The 19,771-nt window shown below is 38.4% G+C and overlaps 1 protein-coding gene across 8 annotated transcripts in view; it reads right to left on the reverse strand.

The window, feature by feature from the left end:
• Positions 1 to 19,771, reverse strand: part of PHLDB2 (pleckstrin homology like domain family B member 2) — a 63,833-nt gene that overhangs the window by 18,610 nt on the left and 25,452 nt on the right. For 4 of the 8 annotated variants that reach the window (XM_071433448.1, XM_071433450.1, XM_071433449.1 and 1 more), the window contains 8 exons: positions 19,265 to 19,408; positions 18,286 to 18,423; positions 10,204 to 10,332; positions 6,511 to 6,666; positions 5,640 to 5,750; positions 4,828 to 4,917; positions 1,526 to 1,669; positions 560 to 733 (listed from right to left, as the gene is read on the reverse strand). In XM_071433448.1, the coding sequence (XP_071289549.1) occupies positions 560 to 733; positions 1,526 to 1,669; positions 4,828 to 4,917; positions 5,640 to 5,750; positions 6,511 to 6,666; positions 10,204 to 10,332; positions 18,286 to 18,423; positions 19,265 to 19,408 (1,086 nt within the window). The remainder of the gene's footprint in view (positions 1 to 559; positions 734 to 1,525; positions 1,670 to 4,827; positions 4,918 to 5,639; positions 5,751 to 6,510; positions 6,667 to 10,203; positions 10,333 to 18,285; positions 18,424 to 19,264; positions 19,409 to 19,771) is intronic. The other 4 variants (XM_071433452.1, XM_071433453.1, XM_071433454.1 and 1 more) reach the window with 4 other exon arrangements.

Genomic DNA, 19,771 nt, shown 5'->3' on the forward strand with positions numbered 1-19,771 from the left:
AAAACAAAATCTAACATACAGAGCACCTCCTACTTCACAGTGCTTTCCATCACATTAAAATCATACTGATTTTAAAAATGCATTAAATTCATGTACACATTGTATGTACATGTCCCTGTACCTTTTCTTTTGTGTTAAATATTCAAGTCTAGTTTACAAGTGGAACTCAATTATAAAGGAAAACTTTTTCTTAGAAGTTATTCTAATGAATTGGTGGCTTAAAACCAATACAACTTTTGAAAGGCATAGTTCAAATGTATATGAAAAATTAATTTAGGATTTCACACATACATTATTGCTGCAAGTCCTCTGAAAGTTACAATGAGTCCTGAATATTAATATTTGCCTCTGCATTATAAGATGAATTTTTTTCCAGAAACATTCTATAATACATCATGTTAATTTTTAAATGAGCAGTGCGTTTAAGTGCAACACTCTACAAGCACAATCCACTTACAATATCACACTAAAGTCCTCATGTATAAATCAACTTTATGGCCATCATATCAAAAGCAAACAAAACAAAACAATCCCAATTTATCAGCTTTGAATCCGTTACCTGTTGTTGCCTGCAGTGTTTCTTAGCTGGCAGAGGTGGAGGTGTATCAGATAAAGGAATAGGATCTACATGAATAGCCATGACCTCAGGCCAATGGACTGATAGAAGTTGAGCAATAGAGCGAGGAGAAAGAGAGTGAGGAAACACAAATCCAGAACAGAGAGGTGATCTTAGCTTTATAGAAAAAAGAGAAATTACACACAGAGTTTTCTTTTTGGAATTTCTCAAAAGATACGGCACATAAAAGCTGCAGTTTTAGCACTGTGTTTGTTGGAGTGTTTAGCAGGAAGGAGGTGTACTCTATTGCAACTGTCAAGGCATACTGAGCTACCAGAAGCAGCAAACAAATACCAAATTCTAAATCAGTTTCTGATGTATTGCAATGCAAAAGTATGTGAATTTACAATTATAAGGTTATTCCATTCCTTTAAAAGGGGATTTATTCAAAATTTCACAAAGAATGAGGAAGAGAAAGTAAGCTAGAAAACAGACTGGACAGACTCCATGGAATAGCTAAGATGTGTAGAAGCTATTAATCTCCCACAACTATTCAAGATATTCTTCTACCACCTTACAGGGGGAAAAGAAAAAGAAGCTACAAAACAAAATGAACACCTGAACACCACTAATCAAGTTGTCATAAGCTTGTCCACAGATGGTTTCCCAAAGGTGCATTACATTGTAGTGTTGGGCAGGCAAAGTTTGTTGCTTAGTGCTGCTTGGGTCATAAGAGTTCACGATTTTTGGCCTTCAGGGTCCCATCTACCTCATCAAAGACACTTTAAAGCTGGAGCAGTCCTTCAGCTTTACTATTAACCTGTTATCTAACTTGGTAACTGGCAGAGGCAGTTTGCTTTAGGGTCAGTTTGTTACATGTTGAAGTACCAAAAAATAAAAAATAAAGAAAATAAAAAAGGCAGCCATGAAAGAACAATGCAAACAAAGGGAAAAGTCTCTCAAACAAACCTCTTTATTTTGTGGCTGGCTCGTCAGCACAGCCGTGGAAGGCTCAGTGGCAACTGCTTCAACATCTGAGGGGGTCTGAGTGGAAGGGGATATATTCGTGGAATTGCCATACAGCTCACTAATTTCACTTACACTGATATAGCCCTAAAAGGAGGAATTCAGAAGTTAAAAGGAGCAAAAGCCAAAAAAGACATGCAAGAGTATTAATGTATCCAGTAAAATGAAAGTTAGTTTAGAGTGATTCAGCCAAATATTTGTTATCATTGAAATACTTAATCATAAATAAAATAAAATTAGCATCAAGATTTTTGAAGGTTAAATACTTGGATTCTGAAAATTGTTCTTAATTTAATTCCAGAAACATTTGTGTAATCAAAATGCAAATGAACATTAAGTGTCCAAAAGATTTTACTAAAAGGCAAATACCCTTTAGAAATTATATAGCTCTTTCTCAGGAAAGCAGACTGGGTGAAATGGAAGAATAAATCTTATTCTGAGATCTTAATTTTTTTTGTTTCTGATTAAATAACCTGATTTGTTTCTTGCCTAAATATTAGGCTAATTTGAGTAAATCAAATGACTAACAGAACTGAGAAGAACTTCTATAAGGACAAGCTGTTCTCAGAAATTACACTAACACAACTTCCATTTGCATTGCCTGGAAGACACTTCTAACTTTTATTTGTTACCAGAAGAACCGGGTAAGATGCTGTTAGTGTTAGCCTGCAGCCATTACGATTTGCTTTTATTTTTTTTTTTTAATTAAGCAGTCATACAGAAAGTGATGGACTGAGGCATGGCAGAAACCATCAGTGTGCTGCTGCCTGCTGAGATTTATGCAAGCAGATTTAAGATTTGAGGCCAAAATGTGGTTATTGCATGTATTTTGGTGTTAACTGCACAAATGTTTTTTAAAAAGTAAAATATGGATTCTAATCCATTGTGCATAGGATACCAGGTTGTAAAAAGTAAAATGTCCTAATTTCTAATCCATAGAAAACAAGGCTATGCAAAAGTAAGAGTAAATCACTGTTGAAGCAATGCCATAAAGAAGAGCTAGAAATATGATTATTTTTAAATCAAGATGTAAAGCTGCTTTCACCCTGACAGTGTCTGGCAAGGGCTGTGTTTCTATTACTGCACCAACATATACCTCAGCAATTCTGTAAGAGAAGGCACAGACTGCTATACTACTTCTTTTTAGAAATGCCTAAATTTACCAATGATCATAGAAGACAACTTGAAAACAAATATCAAGATTACTATCTATTAGCACAATTTTCAATGTATGATATCAGTTAGTTCAATCATAGAAGACAATCCTGTAAAATTATGTATCATAGAGTGAACAAAGCACTCTACAAATAGGAGGCAAATCTTAACTCTCATATTATTTGATGAGCCATTAATTGAGGAAACTGGCTAAGATACTAAAGTTTATCTCTCAAAGCATATGACTACAGTACAGTAAAATAGAATCCAGAAGGAATTAACATAAAACTTGCTTAACTATCTTGTAGTGGCAGTTTATCAGTAACCAAAACTCAGCACTTCTGCAATGCAATATTGTGTTAATAATAAAGATATAAACACTTTCACCTTTATATGAAGAATATTCAGTTCTGACTCACAATGCCAGTGAGGATTTAGAAGGGGAATAAAAAACTAAGTAAGGAACAAATGACTGTGCTTTGCACTAGCTCAGACCCCTGTTACATTTAATTAAATAAATGGTTTCAAGTCAGATTAGTCATCCAAGTAATTTTTTCAATGCTGAACTTTTAAACAGCATTGATTTTCCTTGCTTATTTAAGTAGCAGGATAAGCATCCTGTAAAGTACCTGAGGCAGTGTTACTCTTGCTGTGCAGGCTGTGAGCGAACTCACAACGGATGGCAGAGGGTTACAAGCATGTGCTTTGGTGAAGAGGGCTGGCAAACATTGGACCACAGACTCAAGTGATGAATAGCAACCCTATGGTGAAATGAACTGCTGTTCCAGCAGTCTCTGTAAGCCTGTCTTTGGTGCCTGATTTTCAAAAGTGCCAGGACAGTCAGAGAAGAATTAAACTGGACCAAGACAAACATGACATCTGACAAAGGTGTTTTTTTGTAGGACAGAGCCCATGGAAACACTGAGGATGAAACAGATAACCCTTGCTGTTCCTTCTCTTATTTGCCTTGGAGCAAGTCCTGATTGACTTCACTGCGGTGATCAGACTGACACCATTAAATAATCCTTTTCTTTTTAAAAAGAGTGTAGCCTCACTTAGTATAGTTGCAGTTTGAAGTATGTGAGTAAACAAGCCATGAAGTGTGTGTGAGAAAAACCAACCAGACAGCACCCACTCTCTAGTGAGAGAATGGGCAGATCCATCTCAAAAGGAAACAAATGAAACTTAGACTTGCCAGATGTTCTGGTGGGAGGACGGATGTCCAGGTCAGAACACAACCTAGGACACTGCAAGTCTAAGCAAGAAAGGAAGGGTGCTCAATCCCACTGACAAGTGAAACTGCACACTGGGAACTTGGAGATCATATAAGCAAGACCCCAGTTCCCAGGTGCTGAAAGGTTGTGGTTGCTTTAGACTTCGAAAGCCCAACTTCCCAGAGTGGCACCTACATCATTATATGTGGCAGACCTTGGCCAGGGCTTCAAGACAAGCAGATCCAGCAAGTTCAGTCAGAACTCTTAAGAAGAAGTTAATGAAGCAGCTATATATGCCTGTCAGTGTATTTTAAATGCTAAATTTTCTGCTTCCTCTAACTGTTCAAAAAAAGTGAAATAAATAGCTCAATACATATCTTAGAATCACAATAACTTGAAGTCTTCAAATCAATGCTTTTTAAAAAGAACAAAATGTACATTTGTCAGGCTTTAGTAAAGGGTCTTAGAATGAGGGAGGGGAGGCAATAATAAAATCTACAGTGCAAAAATAAGACCAAATTGTATTTGTAATTGAACAGTTATTCCCAGATCTAATTCTTCTTCACTTCAAGAGGTTTAATTGTCTATTTTGAGAAAATTAGACATACACACACATTCCACACACATAAAACCAATAATTTATCCACAGCAAGAGATTAAAATGATACCAGTTACATTTGGAAGAATGTCAAGAGAAGCTATTTTTGCTCACTAGTGAATCTAGCCTTCTACGAATAAGTTTAAAAAATGGTGTGAAATTACTTTGCAAAGATTTGATGACTAGGACTTCACTCAATACTACATACTGAAGTGCTTTTGTATGAGGCATTATTAAAAGTTAGTTATGGTAACATCAAAAGCAGAGAAGCTATTTACCTCTTTCAGACTATTGGGACTGACAGGAAATCCTTTTTCTCCAGAAAGTGTGGAATATTTCTTTTCCAGATTACAGAGATTTTCTTTTTCCTGTTAAAACCAGACATTTTATATTAAATAACAACAGCCAAGTTGTGAAAATAAATGTCAGCCATTTCCTTTACTATCTGAAGAAACACACTGAAGACTGAAACTACAGAGCAGAGCTTCAGCTTTGTCCTTTTAGAACAGCACTGAACAAAATTGGAGGTATAGAACAAAAAACAAATAAAATGCTTTATTTAACAACCACAGCCAAACCAGGTAAGTGCTCCTTCAGCATTTTGAAAATGATGATTCTGCTTAGTGAGCTAAACATGGTTTCTCTCAGGATTAAAAGCAAAACATAAAATGGACATGAAGGGTTCATGACAGCTTCTTATTAACCAGATGTTAGCTGATGAGAAGTAACTCATCTCATGGCCTCACAGGGGCTATTAAAGCCAAAAATCTGAGCACTCTGTGCAGAGTCCCACTAGCCACAAAGGGAACAGAGGCTTCCAGCTTGTGGGCGGGTGCCTCTGCTTGAGTCCTTGGGAAAGAGGGCACCTCTAAAACACTCTTGATTATCAAATGCGAGTAGTGTTTCTCTTAAGAATACCTGCTGACTGACTGCAAAAGATTTCCTTTTTTTTTCAAAGGTAAATGTCTGTCACATTATTACCATCTTGCTATCTTCTGCACAACTGATGTTCTTCTTCTGCTCTACATTCTTTTATTCTATGAAATGCTCTTTTATTGCCAAAAATGTTTGAAAGACAAAAAATACTTACCCTTTGCAACATCATTATTAAGTTGTTTTTCTCTTTTACAAAATGATCTTGCTCTCTTTGTGCTTGTTGGACAATATGATTGGCTTGTTTTTTGAGAGCAGAAACCTTTTCCTAATATAAGAAAATCACAATTTACATTATTTATTTTCAAATCTCAAGACAACCTGCAGCAAAGATCCTACTCGTGAAAGTTCACTTATTCATATGCATGGCTAAGCAGCAGGAAAATGTTTGTACAAGACAGCTCACTGCTCTGAAGGAGATAATTAAATAAGAATTAGACAGTAAAGAGAAAACTTATTCAAGAGACAAAAGAATAATTGCATGTATTCTTTGATAATATAGTGACAAGCATCCATATACTGAACAGAACTGGTTTAGAGATCCAACCTGTGATTTCTGAAAAAAGTGGTATTAATTGATTGAGATAGCACCTTTCAAACTAATTTTTAAAATGACTGTATTTTCTTAATTTGCTGTTCTACTATTATTTTAACAAAAACATTTAACAGCAAAATCATTAACAAGCCTAAAATAACTGCAGTTTTGTCCAGAGAGTACAAATCTCCTTTCTTAAAGAGGAAAAAAAAAGAAAAAACCAAAACTTTGGTACTTTTTTTGAGCAAATTAAGGGGTTTGATTTTCATATGAAATATGCAAACAGGGCATGAAATATTATTAATTTCTTTCTTCTTGGATAAGCGCATTATTTGATCTGTATAGGATGTTACTGGGGCATTCTCTGCTTCAAAAACTCTTTCAAAGTGGAATGTTTTGCATTATTTCTTGCAGATAGGCAGGTTGTAGATCCATTTCCTTGCCCTTATGCTCAACAACAAAGAACAAATTAATTGAGTGTTGGTGCTGTTACCTTTCTACTGACAATGCTGCGCTGATATTCAGCTACTTCATGCAGGAGCTGTTGTGTCAGATTTTCCTTCTCTTCATCTAACCTGCTTTCATGTTCAAGCTGCTGAAATTCTAAATCTTCAAAGTGTTTGCTTTCTATGTCCAGAATATCAGCATCCTTAAGGAAAAAAGAGAAAAAGGTAATATAAAAAAACATAATAATGCTTTTGCTGACACCACAGTAGAGGTACTTACAAACAAACACAAACATCAACCTAAAATTATATTTATATATTTCCTACAACATGTCTCACCAGGATTTCAATACTTTTAATGACCTTCTTGCATAATAAGAGAGTAAACAGGGCTAATTATTGTTTTGATGTTGCTTTCTCCATCACTCCTACTGTGCCTCTTGCTAAGAAGCATCTGCACTGTGAGGGAGCTGTTTTGCAGCACTCAGAGCCAAGTGCAGCCTCCCGAGCTGGCTGGGCTCTGCTGTAGCCTGGCTGGGACACCACCAAAGCCTGAACCCACCTGGTGAGGTTGTCACATGCCAAACTCAGAGGACAGCTGCTTTCCAACCAAACTAGAGAACTGCACATGGAATTAACTGCTGAAAATTGCTCTCTGTGCAATTAGGGACTCTAGTCATCCACCCTAGCCAATAGGTGCAGACAGTATACTTCAGAAAATGTATCAGCCCACTTTTTACGCATTCCCCTGAACTGATACCATGTGTTGTCAGAAAAAGAAGAAGTCAAATGCTGCAGAAATGAACCAAGAAATAAGAACACACCTGCTCTCCGCTTAGGATATGAGATAAAATCATGGTGCTTTTCAGCACAAGAAATTAATGCTAATCTTCCCTCCTGCAACATCTGTGCATTCATAATATGAATTCCTGCTTATAAGTTTCAGAGTGCTGAAGAAAAGGGTGTATTCAATAATTGCAGCATTAGTAAATGGAAAGGCTCTCTAAAACAGACACATGACTTGCTACACAAGAAAACCTACATCCGGGAACAATGCAAACTTGTTCCTTTTCTTATTTCAACCTAAGGCAAAGGTTAGTGGCCAAGATAAGCTACTACTAAGACAGGTCTCTATAAAAGGAATTCAAAAGCAGATTCTAGTGTACCAGAGAAAGACACAGGATGCAGAAACTGAAGAATTCAAGTTCATACATGGAATACAAATATCCTCCCCTTACTCTCCACAGATGTGCTCTTCACTTGTAGGAGATAGTGAAGAGATCAAAAGCAAAGGTGTTGGGTATTTACAGGAAAGCTGTTACCTACAATACAGAACTAGCCAGACATCTTCAGCATCCCCAAAAATACCAAAAGGCTTTGCCTGGGCCATGAGAGCCAGTAAATTTAGCCTATTGTACACAACAGTAATTGCTACTGAGGCAATAGAACAGACTTCAGAGAAGGAACTGATGATGAAAAAGCCGACTGGGGGCCTTTAAAATACACTTCCTGCCCAACAGGGAGAGTATATATGTGTTTCAGGTACAAGGAAGCAAGAATTCGTCATCTGCCCACCCCAACCCAAACTCCAGCCCCACCCTGCAGCCAACTGCTATAGTGAAATTGGCTGCCCACTCCCCTGGGCAAAAATTACTGAAGTCCCAGAGAACCCTCAGGGAATTTGTCTCCTTCGTGCCTTCTTCGTTGTCAGTAAAGTAGCACAACAGAACATGTTGCAGACTAAGGTATTTCACACGATGGTTTGGGTTGGAAGGGACCTTAAAGATCACTTCATTCCAAACCCCTGCCACGGACAGGGAACTTTACATTAGACCAAGTTGCTCAAAGTCCCATCCAAAGTCCCTAACTTTTAACATTTTCATGGATGAGGAGCCTACAAGTTTTCTGGGCCACCTGTTCCAGAGCCTTACCAAGCTCCAAGTGAAAAATTTCTGCCTAACATCTTATATGAGCCTCCTCTCTTTCAGTTTAATGTGATTGGGTTATCACTACCAGCTCTTTTGAAAGGTGCCTCTCCAATTTTGTAGAAGACTCCTCTAGGTACTGGAAGGAGCTGTAAGGACTCCCTGGAGCCTTCCTTTTCCAGGCTGAATGCAGCTCTCTCAGCCATTCCTCACAAGAGCAATGCTCCAGCCCTCTGGTCATCTTTGTGGCCTCCTCTGAACTCACAAAGGTCCATGTCCTTCTTTTGTTGGGAGCCCCAGTTATTTTTCAGGAAGATATTTTCTCTGTTTTGGGTAAAATACTTACAATCATTTCATGACTGCTCTCACATTTTGGGATCAGTTTGAGAGCTACTGGGCACTAATTCACTGATAACTTTTACTGTATTGACTACAGCAGCCACAGCAAACTCCCATTACAACTGGCCTGGAACAATATGCAATAGAACTAACTGGACACAACCATATCCCCACATTTCAAGTTTTGTCCCACTTTCAAATCCAAAATCATTATTAAGATGACTTGCAAGGAACAAAAATCATTAAAAAATAATTTTAAAAAATTTAACTAAACAGATTTCTAGAAACATCTTGGTGGTCAGCAGTGAAAAGAGATTTACTACCATCCCACAGCAACAAGACTGCAGCATCTCACGAATTAATACATTCAAGCATGTGACTGCGGAGGAGAAGATTCCTCTCCTTTTAATATGTATGAGACATTACATAATACTCTTCCTTTTTTTTAAGATAACACACAAAAGTTTTAATTGTCTCAAAACAAGCAAACTTTCTGTAGCAACTGAGAATTTAACATTGTTTTTTCCAGAGCTGGGCTTGTTTTTTGCTCTTCGAAAAAACAAAATAGAATTCTGCAAATAAAACAACATCTAAAGAGTATTTCCTATAAAGCAGAAAAAGCCCTTTTTTCATTATTGCTATTACAGCCTTTATTCCTAATACAAATACTCAAGACAGAAAAAAAGATTTAACTTTTAGATGGCCTCTTGAGCGTCCCATACTGATGCTTCTAAAATTATTTTCCCCACATACTAAAGCTAACTATATGTGCTGTATAAACTACTTAAGGCTAATGAATATTAAGACTTTTTCACAGAAACTAAGGGTGCTTTCACTGCCAATATTCTATTTTTTTTGCTTACAAATAATACAAACTAAAATCAAGTTGCAATTAGACTTTGTGAAAAGTTTATTTATACCAATGTGATGCTGTTGAAAATATAGAACAAAATAAAGCTATTTTAGCAAGTGGTAAATCTTCAAAATTAATTTTTCAAACTACAAGTAAGGCTAACAGCTAAGTTATATATTGAAAAAAAAGAAGTTATCCATAGCTTCACTGAGATGGTAATTTACTGGCCAATTCCTGTCTTTGCTCACACAGATAAAGAATGATGTTCCACCATCCATCTAAACATCACAACAGTTTCCACATCACCAAACAGGCCTAAAGGGCTAATTACAGGCAAGTGATGCAAAGCTTTAGAAACATTCAACACCAAATGATTTCTAATCCACACATTTGCATGTTACTTGTTTGCAATCACACACATAATCTATTACAAGCATTCCACAAAATAAACCGCAAGCCATAACCCTCATGACTGTTACAATTCTAAGTTGCAAATATGTTCAGACACTGGATCCTTGAAAGAGAAAATGTTACACTTAGCTACAAAAAAAAAAAAAAAAAAAAAGAAAATTAAAAATCAACAAAATAAAAAAAATAGTGCAATCTTGAAACTTGCTACTGACCCTCTTCAGCTGCTGCTGTAACTGTTCCCTCATGGACTCAGGGCAATTATCAAGCTGCGTCTTCTGCTCGGAGTAAAGCTCCTGAAGCCTCTCTAGTTTTTCCCTCTCAGCATCAAGTTTTAATTTTTCCTGAAGCATGAACCAGAAAATAAAGACAATTACCTTCAAACCCAAGCAGTTGTTAGTGATTATGACAGCGTGTGGCAAAACCTTACTAAACAGTTGAACCACGCAGGTCAGAGACAGAAACCTTGTTAGTTGAAATGCAGTGGTGGGATGCAAAAGAATCAAAGCAAAACATTCATCATTTTAGTGGGAGTGATTATTTCTCTCCCTCATCACTGTGCTTTGGACCTGTGCCTGGATGATGCTGTTAAAGCCCCCTCGCCCAAACACTTGTCTCACCTAATGTAAGAAAAAAAATAAATAAGAGAACTGTAGCCATGTCAGTGAGGTAACTGATGAAGCTGAGAAAGAGTAGCTTTTAGAAAGCAAAGTAGATGGAAAATGACTGTAGTTTGGTAGTGAGAGAGAAATGGAGCTTCCTAGGAGAAACAATTTCATGCCTGTGTGGCTCTGTACAGATAAATACATTTAGCAAACAGTGAAAAGCCAGAATGAGACAGAGCATTATAAAGAAATAACTCTTGGCCAGGAAATCCTGTTGCAGCAGAAACATCAAGTGATCCAGCAAATTTGCTTCAGGATATAGGAACTGCAACCTGTCCATGGGGATCACAGGGGACAGCTTTCCTGGTCTCCTTCAACTAGTTCAACTTTCCTTTTGTTCCACTCAAGCAGCAGTACCCAGAACACTGCTTCTCACCCTCCAAAGCCTTTGGCCTTTTAATCTTTGTAATCAAATACTACATGAATTACTGTGCAACACTGCTCCAAAGACTGGCTGCACATCACTTAAAGCTTGGCTGTAGACTGTTATTTATCTATGGACCAAAGTTTGGGAACCAATAAATCAGAGCACAGAGCATTTTTTCAATGTCTTTCACTGGCTGGCATGGCAGATGCATTTTCTCAAATTCAGCAATTAATAACTGGAAAAAAACAATTTATGCCTGATATGCCAGGCAAAAATAATCAAGTAAGTTCCTGAAGCCAGGCTCTCCGCTATCTTCTAGCATCGCACCTGTAGAGCTCTCTTTTCCTACTTCTTGTTCTGTGGTAATGCATCTCCTTCCAGATGGTCTCTAGCTCCCCTTAATACTCAAAAATTAGTAGTATTCGGATTACTCCAAGAACAGTTGAGTTCTGTCATAGCATATACTCATTTCCACTCTTTCCAGTCCCACTTATTATTTAATTTTGAAATCAAATGTGTGGTACAGCAGATACTGTATGATTGGACATTGCATCACCCTTTGCCATAGAGAAGGAATGTCTTTTAGTATACAGCACTTGCCATTTCAAACTGTGGGAAAACTTCCTCTTTGCTATGCCTGACATGTTTCTCAAACCCTTATGTATGGCAGAGGTATAGTAATAAACATTTATTAGCTGCCTGCTTTCTTTATGGTTTTATCTCTAAGCGGGACCAGGAGCTGGGATTCAGTTCTCCCAGTATATAATAACAACAGGAAGAATCTTTATACAAGTCCAATATCAACCAGAGTCCCAGCTCCATTATGTTCATTTACATGTGCAGCTTCTCAGTTCATACAATCAGATGAACATTATGCTGAACACAAGTATATTTTATTAAGCTTGTGAAAATAGCAACTGAGCCAGCATATTTTATGACCTGAACTTCCTGTAGTAGCCTCTGTCTTACAACAGCAGCAGCAGGCATCAGAAACACAGAGGATGTAGCACAAGGGAGCTGCACAATGAGGGAGAAGCATGCAACTCCTGTGATGTCACCTCCAGACTGCTGTTCCCAAGAAGCCCCGTTTGCTGAATCATCCTTACTTCCAATACAGAAGGAAAGCTATGAATAAACTGGTAGTTCACAAACTCGGTTGTCCATTTAACATTCAGCCCACAGTCTTCCATCTTGTTACACACTTGCCTTTTCTGCCCACCTAGCCATCCAAAGCAGCAAGGACTTCTCTGACCTTAGCTGCAGTGCCTCTGAAGCTATAAATAGCTCTCTAAATGTCTGTGCACTGCTATAAGCCTGCTCATTCATCAACAAGCAAGTCAAACCTCAAGTGTGAGGAGACATCATCAAGGATAAAACTCCCTGAGAATCCTGCCAGAGATACTGTTACATGCCTCAAAAAATTAGAAATGTATTCCTTTGAGATTGAAAGCAATACTCATCTGGTCTATTTATAGCATAGGAAGTGCTAAGATTCCACCAAACTGGCTCCCTTCAAAATGTGCAGTCTTAACAGGAAATATCACTTTCAGCAATGAGAGGCATTACATGTTTTGTAGCTGTGGAGTTAAGTTCGCTGATGTCTCAGGCTATGCACTGGTGAAGTCCATTTGATTTACAAAAAACATTTAAATGAGAATGAGAAGAGAGAAGTGAATGAGAAATTTTTCATGCAGTGTTTTCTATAAGTGAATCAAGACAAGTTCTTCTAGAAGGGGAAAGATTTGTGACCTTGCAAGCCAAGTGTAAGATGCAGCTGAGGCAGGTCAGTGGCTGACTCCACATCTGTTTGCTCCAGAGCAACTGCAGCACAGCTGAGAACAGAACCCATGCTCCTGCTGCTCATGCTCATTTAACGGCAGGAGCTGGCATAATACCTCTCTGCAGAAAGCCCCAGTGTGAATGCCAGAGGCACATCAGCTGTAGTCTGGCTGAATTCTTAACATCCTATTTCCGGAGAAAACAAGTGCAACATCCGGTCTTAGCCTACTGCCCAACTTGGCCTATGGTCTGCCTCTACATGAACATTATGAACAAATGTGGGGTCAGCCCAAATACAAAGCAGGACTGACTTGGGGTTTGACCATGCTTTGGGCAATGCTTGGATCAGTTTTGGAGGACTTCAGGGAATTGTGGAGGATAGCAGTAAAAAGAACTGACGTGTGACACTGTCCCCAAAGGCAGCGATGGGATGTCAGCAGAGGATACACAGTATGAAAACCAACCATAAGTTATCAACACAGGTCAGAAAAGGAAACCAATCTTTAGATCTGGTAAAATTGATTTAAGAGCAAAGAAAGAGCAAAAAAACCCCAAACTATATATACACAACACATCTCATAGATGATCCTGACAGAGAGGAGAGAAAAGGATGGTATTAAAGGCAATCATAGCCCCTACAGGAATGGGAACAGGAAGAAGGAGAAACAAAATTGCTCCAGTGCTGTCTCCAGTGGTTGACAATGCCCTATACCTGATCAATGCTGCTACTTTAAGCCTTAGTGGTTTTCCACACCCTTTCTGCAGAGAGCTGCTGCTTTTCAATTTGTCTTCCATCCCAGTCTGCTATTGCATGCAGGCTGGCTGGCTAAAATTGTAGACCAACATGTGGCTGCATGTCCATATTCTCTGTGAACCAACCTTTCTGCATAAACTCATGGAAACTCTGAAGAAATTAAAGTAAATTGGACGAAATAGAGAAAACTTCTTGAAAATCTAGTTAAAAACTGGGCAAAACCTCCCTAAAAAAGTAAGAAACCTATCATTTTATCAGCTCACTGTGATATGCATTGTATGGCTAGGTGATTTGGGCTTGCTTACCAATGTTCCAAATCTCCCTGTCCTCCAAAATAACACAAAAAACCCCCAAGACCCCCCCAAACAAACAAAAAAAAAATCCCCCTCCAAACCCCATGGTATGTGTTAATTTCAGAGAGAAACTGTAAAGAAGCCTACAAGGCAAATGAAAGAAAAATCCCAACAAGCAGAATAATTCACTTCTAATACTTTCCATGATCTAGTCTGAAATACTCCAGGATCTTCCTCAGTCCAACTCACCTATAAATCATCATGTTTTAAGGTAGCAACCTCTCATAAACCGCACTAGACTTCAGACATGCACATTCAGTCCCTCTCAGTATGGAATCAGCTAGTCTCACAAGTCTCAGAGGTTTCTGAGAAATGTAATTACATATAACTGACCAGAAAACCCCACTGAAATAAAACAGTGTCTCCTGTGCAAACTGTACATGCTCCTTTTCTGTATTTTCTGACTACTCTTTCTTGCATTCCTCTATCTCTTTAAGGACAGATGCACGAAACTTGCCACAATTTTATTCTTTGTCACTAAATTCCAGTCAGTTTCATGGCAAAAGCTATTAAGAGAAGAAAATAACAGGTATGCCAGGCATAAGAAAAGGAGCATAAGAAGCAGGTTGATAAGACAGAAGAAGGTGGTTCATAATAGTTCTTTTTTCTTTTTTCTGTATGAATGGTAACTAACTTATTACATACTGCCCAGCTCAGCTCCCTCTTTAGCAAGCTGTGCTCAAAGTAATTTTGTCAAGAGCCATAACTAAGCTCTTTCCCAGAGAGCTTCAAGCTGGATCTGTCAAATTGTGTTAGTAAGGACTTATCAGGGCTCTCTCTGCATAAATGGAACTTGTGATTAACAGCTTAACAGCTGATATTCACATATGTAGGTCATCACCTTTTTCTGTAGAGAAGAAAGGATGAAGAAAGGAAGCTGTTCTCAAGAAGACCAGATAAGGAGGCAAAGTTGGACTTTTCTCCACATGCTAGCATGGTTTCCAGCATAGCTGAAAGCACAGGCCATGTGAACCAGCTCTGGAAGTAGCTACTCCAGCCAGGACAACTGAGTCCTGACAGCACTGGTAGGTCGTAGACAGGCCAGGTACCACATGAGAACTATCCCAAGTCCAGCAGGGGTGCTGAAAGGTTCTGTCATCTTTTTGAAACGGCAATCACCCATAGCTCTGATTTTCAAAACCCAGAAAACCAATACAAGGTGCTTCACTCCTTCTAATGTGTGTGGTGGCAGAATCACAAAGGCAAGGGAAAAGCTTTCAACTACCCTGAGGGTGAGCACTACATCATCTTCCCCACTCATTCATTTGTCCTCTTCCCCCATTAGTCCTGCCTCGTGATCTGAGAGGGTTGAGCATGGGACTCGGATGAGACCATCATGCAGCTTAATGCATAATGTACAAACCACTCACAAAATACATCCCTGGTTTACAAGCAAGGGGCTGGGACACAGAGATATTGCACCACAGCAAAGAGCACACTGACAGCCCAATCCTGAACTCACTCCTGCCTTCTGACTTCCAGTATGTTTTCCAGTCAATTCTTTTGCCTTGCAAGGACTAAAAATTATGGCTTTAATACTCTGAAAAAGTTGGGAAAACTTTGTGTCATCACCTAAATGAAACATGCACAGGGCATTTAAAAAAAAATCCTAAATACTTAGGTAGAAGGTAGTACAAGAGCTTCTACAAACAGTTCATTTCAAGTACATAACATGGCCAAAAAATTAGATTGTAATTTATTATCTCTCTTTTTAAGAATTTCACACGTTTTCCAAACAGGTGTACGGGTAAGGATAAGACTCAAGAAGGCAGGAGTTTACTGTCAAACAGGTGCCAAGATCAGTGGCAAATTCCATGAGATGCTCAAGCTGCTCCAGAGACGAATGACATCATATACAGCACTAATGCCCCTGCCATCAAATGAACTCTCCCTCTCACCTCCAGATAACGAACACCATGTGGTGTATTCAGATATCACTCCCTTACCCTGGCAGAAATGTAACCACTGTTCAAGATATGGGACCCCAACAGCTTCTTGCCTTGAAGCCCCACCAAAAACCAAGACCTCAGCTATCAGTAGGGGTGAAACATTAAGGCAACTAATAGAAACTGTGACGAACCAGTGGACACTGGGACACTTGTTTTAGCAAGACATAACACAAAAAGTACCATCAGCAGAGTGGAAACTTCTGGTCAAAACCCAAGCCTTAATTCTGTCCTAAGTATGAAATTATTTCAGCAAAAGGGACTACCTATCACCTCCACCTGAGCCCCCTTTCTGTGGGTGGGGGCTGATTCTGTATTACTACAGAGTCAAGATGTTGACTATCTTGCAGCAGATCTGCATTGCTTGAACGTCAACATAGATACAATAATCAAGCTTTAAAAAATGCTACTGTTTCAAGCCAGCCAGAACTTTTATTTGTTGACAGGATCAGTGCCATCTGTTTTGCTGGCTGACACTACTTTCCCCAGAACACTTCAGCTGTCACTTTATACTTTACTCCCTTTGTAGAAGCCCATCTCCCATTTGTATTTTCAACTTTCACTTTTATGCAATGCTTTCAGACATATTCCCAAAAAACAAAAACCAAACAACTGTGAGTGTATTCCTGCAAAGATAATTTCAGTATTAACTGAGCCATGGCTCGACATTTACAGCACACAATCACACTGGGTTTCTTTGTTTAAAACAAAGAGGAACACAAAAGAAAACACAACTATAATTTTGTAGCTGATCTGAATAGTGCCATGCCTCATACCGAAAAAAATGTTTTGAGTGAACTTGCCTTTTAAACAAAAAGTGCCTTTTATAGGCTGCTTTCTGTGTTTCATTTCACCTGAAAATTTAAACTAGACCTGTCTTTTGCTACCTACACACTAACAGATGGCTGCAAGGAAATTTAAATTTCGTCCAGATTTTACAATAACTTCCATTAGTTTAACTGAACTTTCAGGCTACTGGAAAGCCAATACTAAAGATCTCTTGAATTTCTGAACGTGTTATTTATTACTGCTTACCAACCAAAACTTCCAGCCGCATTCTTTTGAAGGGCATCTGGTTGCACACCCTGTCTGCTGGTTGCACACCCTGTCTGAACTCATCTTTCTGCTAAAATCAAGTATAAAACATGTCCCATAGGCAACTTAAAATGTGACCACAGGCAACACTGAAAGCTGAAGGATCAGTGAGGGGTACACAAGCACAAAGAAAAGTGCAGACAGGGAAGTTCAGGGAGGTTCAAACTCAAACTGGATGTGCACTGTCTCCCCACAGAGTGGAGACGTGGGAGCACCATTCTCCATTTCAGACACAAGCTTGATAAGCAGAGCCAAAAAACAGCAGCCAGGTTCCTCACAGGGCAGGCAGAAATTGAGGATAGAAAGCTCAGAATAAAACAATGCAAGCTGTAAAATGTGAATTGAATGGGAACTGTGGACATGCTAAAAGCATGCAGTTTTTCTAAGCAAAAAATGCAGAAGACTTACAGATATTTCTGGAAAGCTTAAGAAAAGAAGAGAGACTAGCTAGAGCAATTCCACAAGTGACAGGTCTAAATTATGAGGTAGAGGATAAAATTTTAAAAGGAAACAATGCTGGCTGAAATCCCTGGAAAAGCTTCCTGACCTTGAGGTATTATTGGCCGTGGCAGATCCCCTGTGGAGAAGGGAATTGCATGCCTGAAGAGGCCAGCAAAAAGCCTGTTGGAGGGAACCAGCACTCCCTGCCTTGAGTGATGCAATTTCATCTTGCAGGCCCTTTCCATTTCTGCACTTAAAATCTTATACTGCTATCTTATTTTGCAAATATGTGCCTATCTGTTTCTTGTGTAGCTGAGAACAATTAAGTATGTGACTGTATATCAAAACTAATTAATTTCTGAGACTTAATTACAGAGGGAATAGTCTTCAGTACTTAAATTGTCAGTCAGCAAACAAAACAATATAATGACTTTAAAATTACATACTTGATGGATGTCTTATACTATGTATTCTATATGATATTAGATAAAAACTGCACCCTTTTTCATTTTGCTCCTTTGCTGAGAAAATAATTTCTTTTTTTTTCCCTCCAAATTATATAAAGGAGGGAACAGTTCAATTAATACTGTTCTTTTAAACAGCAGGTAGCCCAAGTACAAGCCCTATATGGGGTGTTTTTATTAATAAAAGTATCTTCACAGTAGGTCAGGTCTTTCTATTTTGGCTTACTATCTTTTGGTTGTCAATCATACCTTGGAAAACAATACTGTGAAAGGGAAATGACAGTGAAAAAATAATTTTTTCTTCCTTATTTATGAAGCAAGTTTACTTACAGGCAGTATTTCATCAAATAAGCTCCATTAATATTAACCATATAAAAATATTTTGAAAATCAAGGGTAACAGAGAACACAGCAGGCTACAATGACTGAATTACCTTTGTCTTTTCACCAATAACATTTCTCTCCAGTTCAGCTATTTTCCTGTTTAGATGATCCAATATTTCCTTTTCTTTCAGCAGCTCTGTTGTTTCAGATTTCTGTTCCCCATCCAAAAGGGCACATTCCATATCCAACTAGGAACACAAAACATCTTTCAGAAGCAGTCCAGATTCAGAAAAAATCTCAATACACATTATTTTTAGGGGGAGGGGAATGAGGTTGTTCACAAGAGAGAAATATTTTTTAAAAAGGAGAGGATAAAAAAAAAAACCATAAGATTTTCTGCCACGAAAGTTAAAAAGAGGTCACAAATTTGAGAAAAAGTAAAATTGCACATAAAATAGTGCAAAATAAAGTCCAAACCAACTTTAGCTTGAAGATTCTTTTTTCCAAAATTTTTTGTTTTCTAACTCTTCTCTGTGCTATCTCCTGTTATGATGCTGTCTCTGTGCCGAGGCTCCGTAGGAAACCCTTCTGGAACAGCTGTTTCTTTCCCAGGCAGAACCCAAATGCCTGGCCAGCTTAGTTTGCAACTGTGAGATTCCAAAACTCAACAGGGTGCCAACCTACCCTTGCCACTGTAAAGCCAAGGAAGATTGAAAGGAAGTTGTCTCACTTCCTTTTTCTTTAAACAGTCACAGGAGATACCACCATAAAACTCCCAAGTGACCCAAGGTATTTGGATTAACTGAGTGGCCATTAAACAAGCAAGATTGTTCCAATTCCACTTCAGAGTGTAATGGTTACAACTGGGAAAAGCTAATCCAAGCATTATAAGCATCCCCCAGCTAGAGAAAAAATACCCTTTATAGCAGGAGATTGGCAAGTTTGTGATTCTGGTGAAAAAGCACAGAATATGAAGACTACACACATCCACGAGTTCCCTCATGTTGTACTTGCTGAACCCATCAGACTTCTGCTATGGAAGCACATGTAACAGCCAAGACATTGAAAACCAAAACCATATTTTCATACCTCTCTTGAGGATTCATCCATCTGGTCATTTAAATCTTTGATCTTCTGCTCAAGTTCTTCCAAGTTATTCAGTATTACTATGCGTTCCTCCTCCAGCTGACCAAGCTCCTGCCTTCTCTGGTCTTCACTGGTGCATTCTGATATCTGCAGTTGCACATCACAAGAGGTTCATTAGAAAAAGAGGCAAATGCTGCCTTTTCTGCCCCCTTCCATATAGTTTTCACTTTAGACAAGTATGGCACTGTTGGTTTTGAACCCATTACATATTTCCTATCTACTATATTGCCATTTCTATATTTAGGAGGCGTACAACAGAAACAAACATGATACTTTACTTCCAGGCATTGGAAGTAAATACTACACTTAGCAGTAAATACTATTCATTCTAAAGGAATTACTAAAACTTAACCTTTGAGAATCCTTTACATGCTGTGCTATTTAGGTTGTGAAAATCCAATTTTTTCCTTATAAAAATAACACAGACAGATGAAGACACTTTTTAGGTAC

This window comes from Agelaius tricolor, unplaced genomic scaffold (genome assembly GCF_023055355.1).
Source record: "Agelaius tricolor isolate 1412-34295 unplaced genomic scaffold, bAgeTri1.0.p SCAF_9, whole genome shotgun sequence".
Lineage (NCBI taxonomy): Eukaryota > Metazoa > Chordata > Aves > Passeriformes > Icteridae > Agelaius > Agelaius tricolor.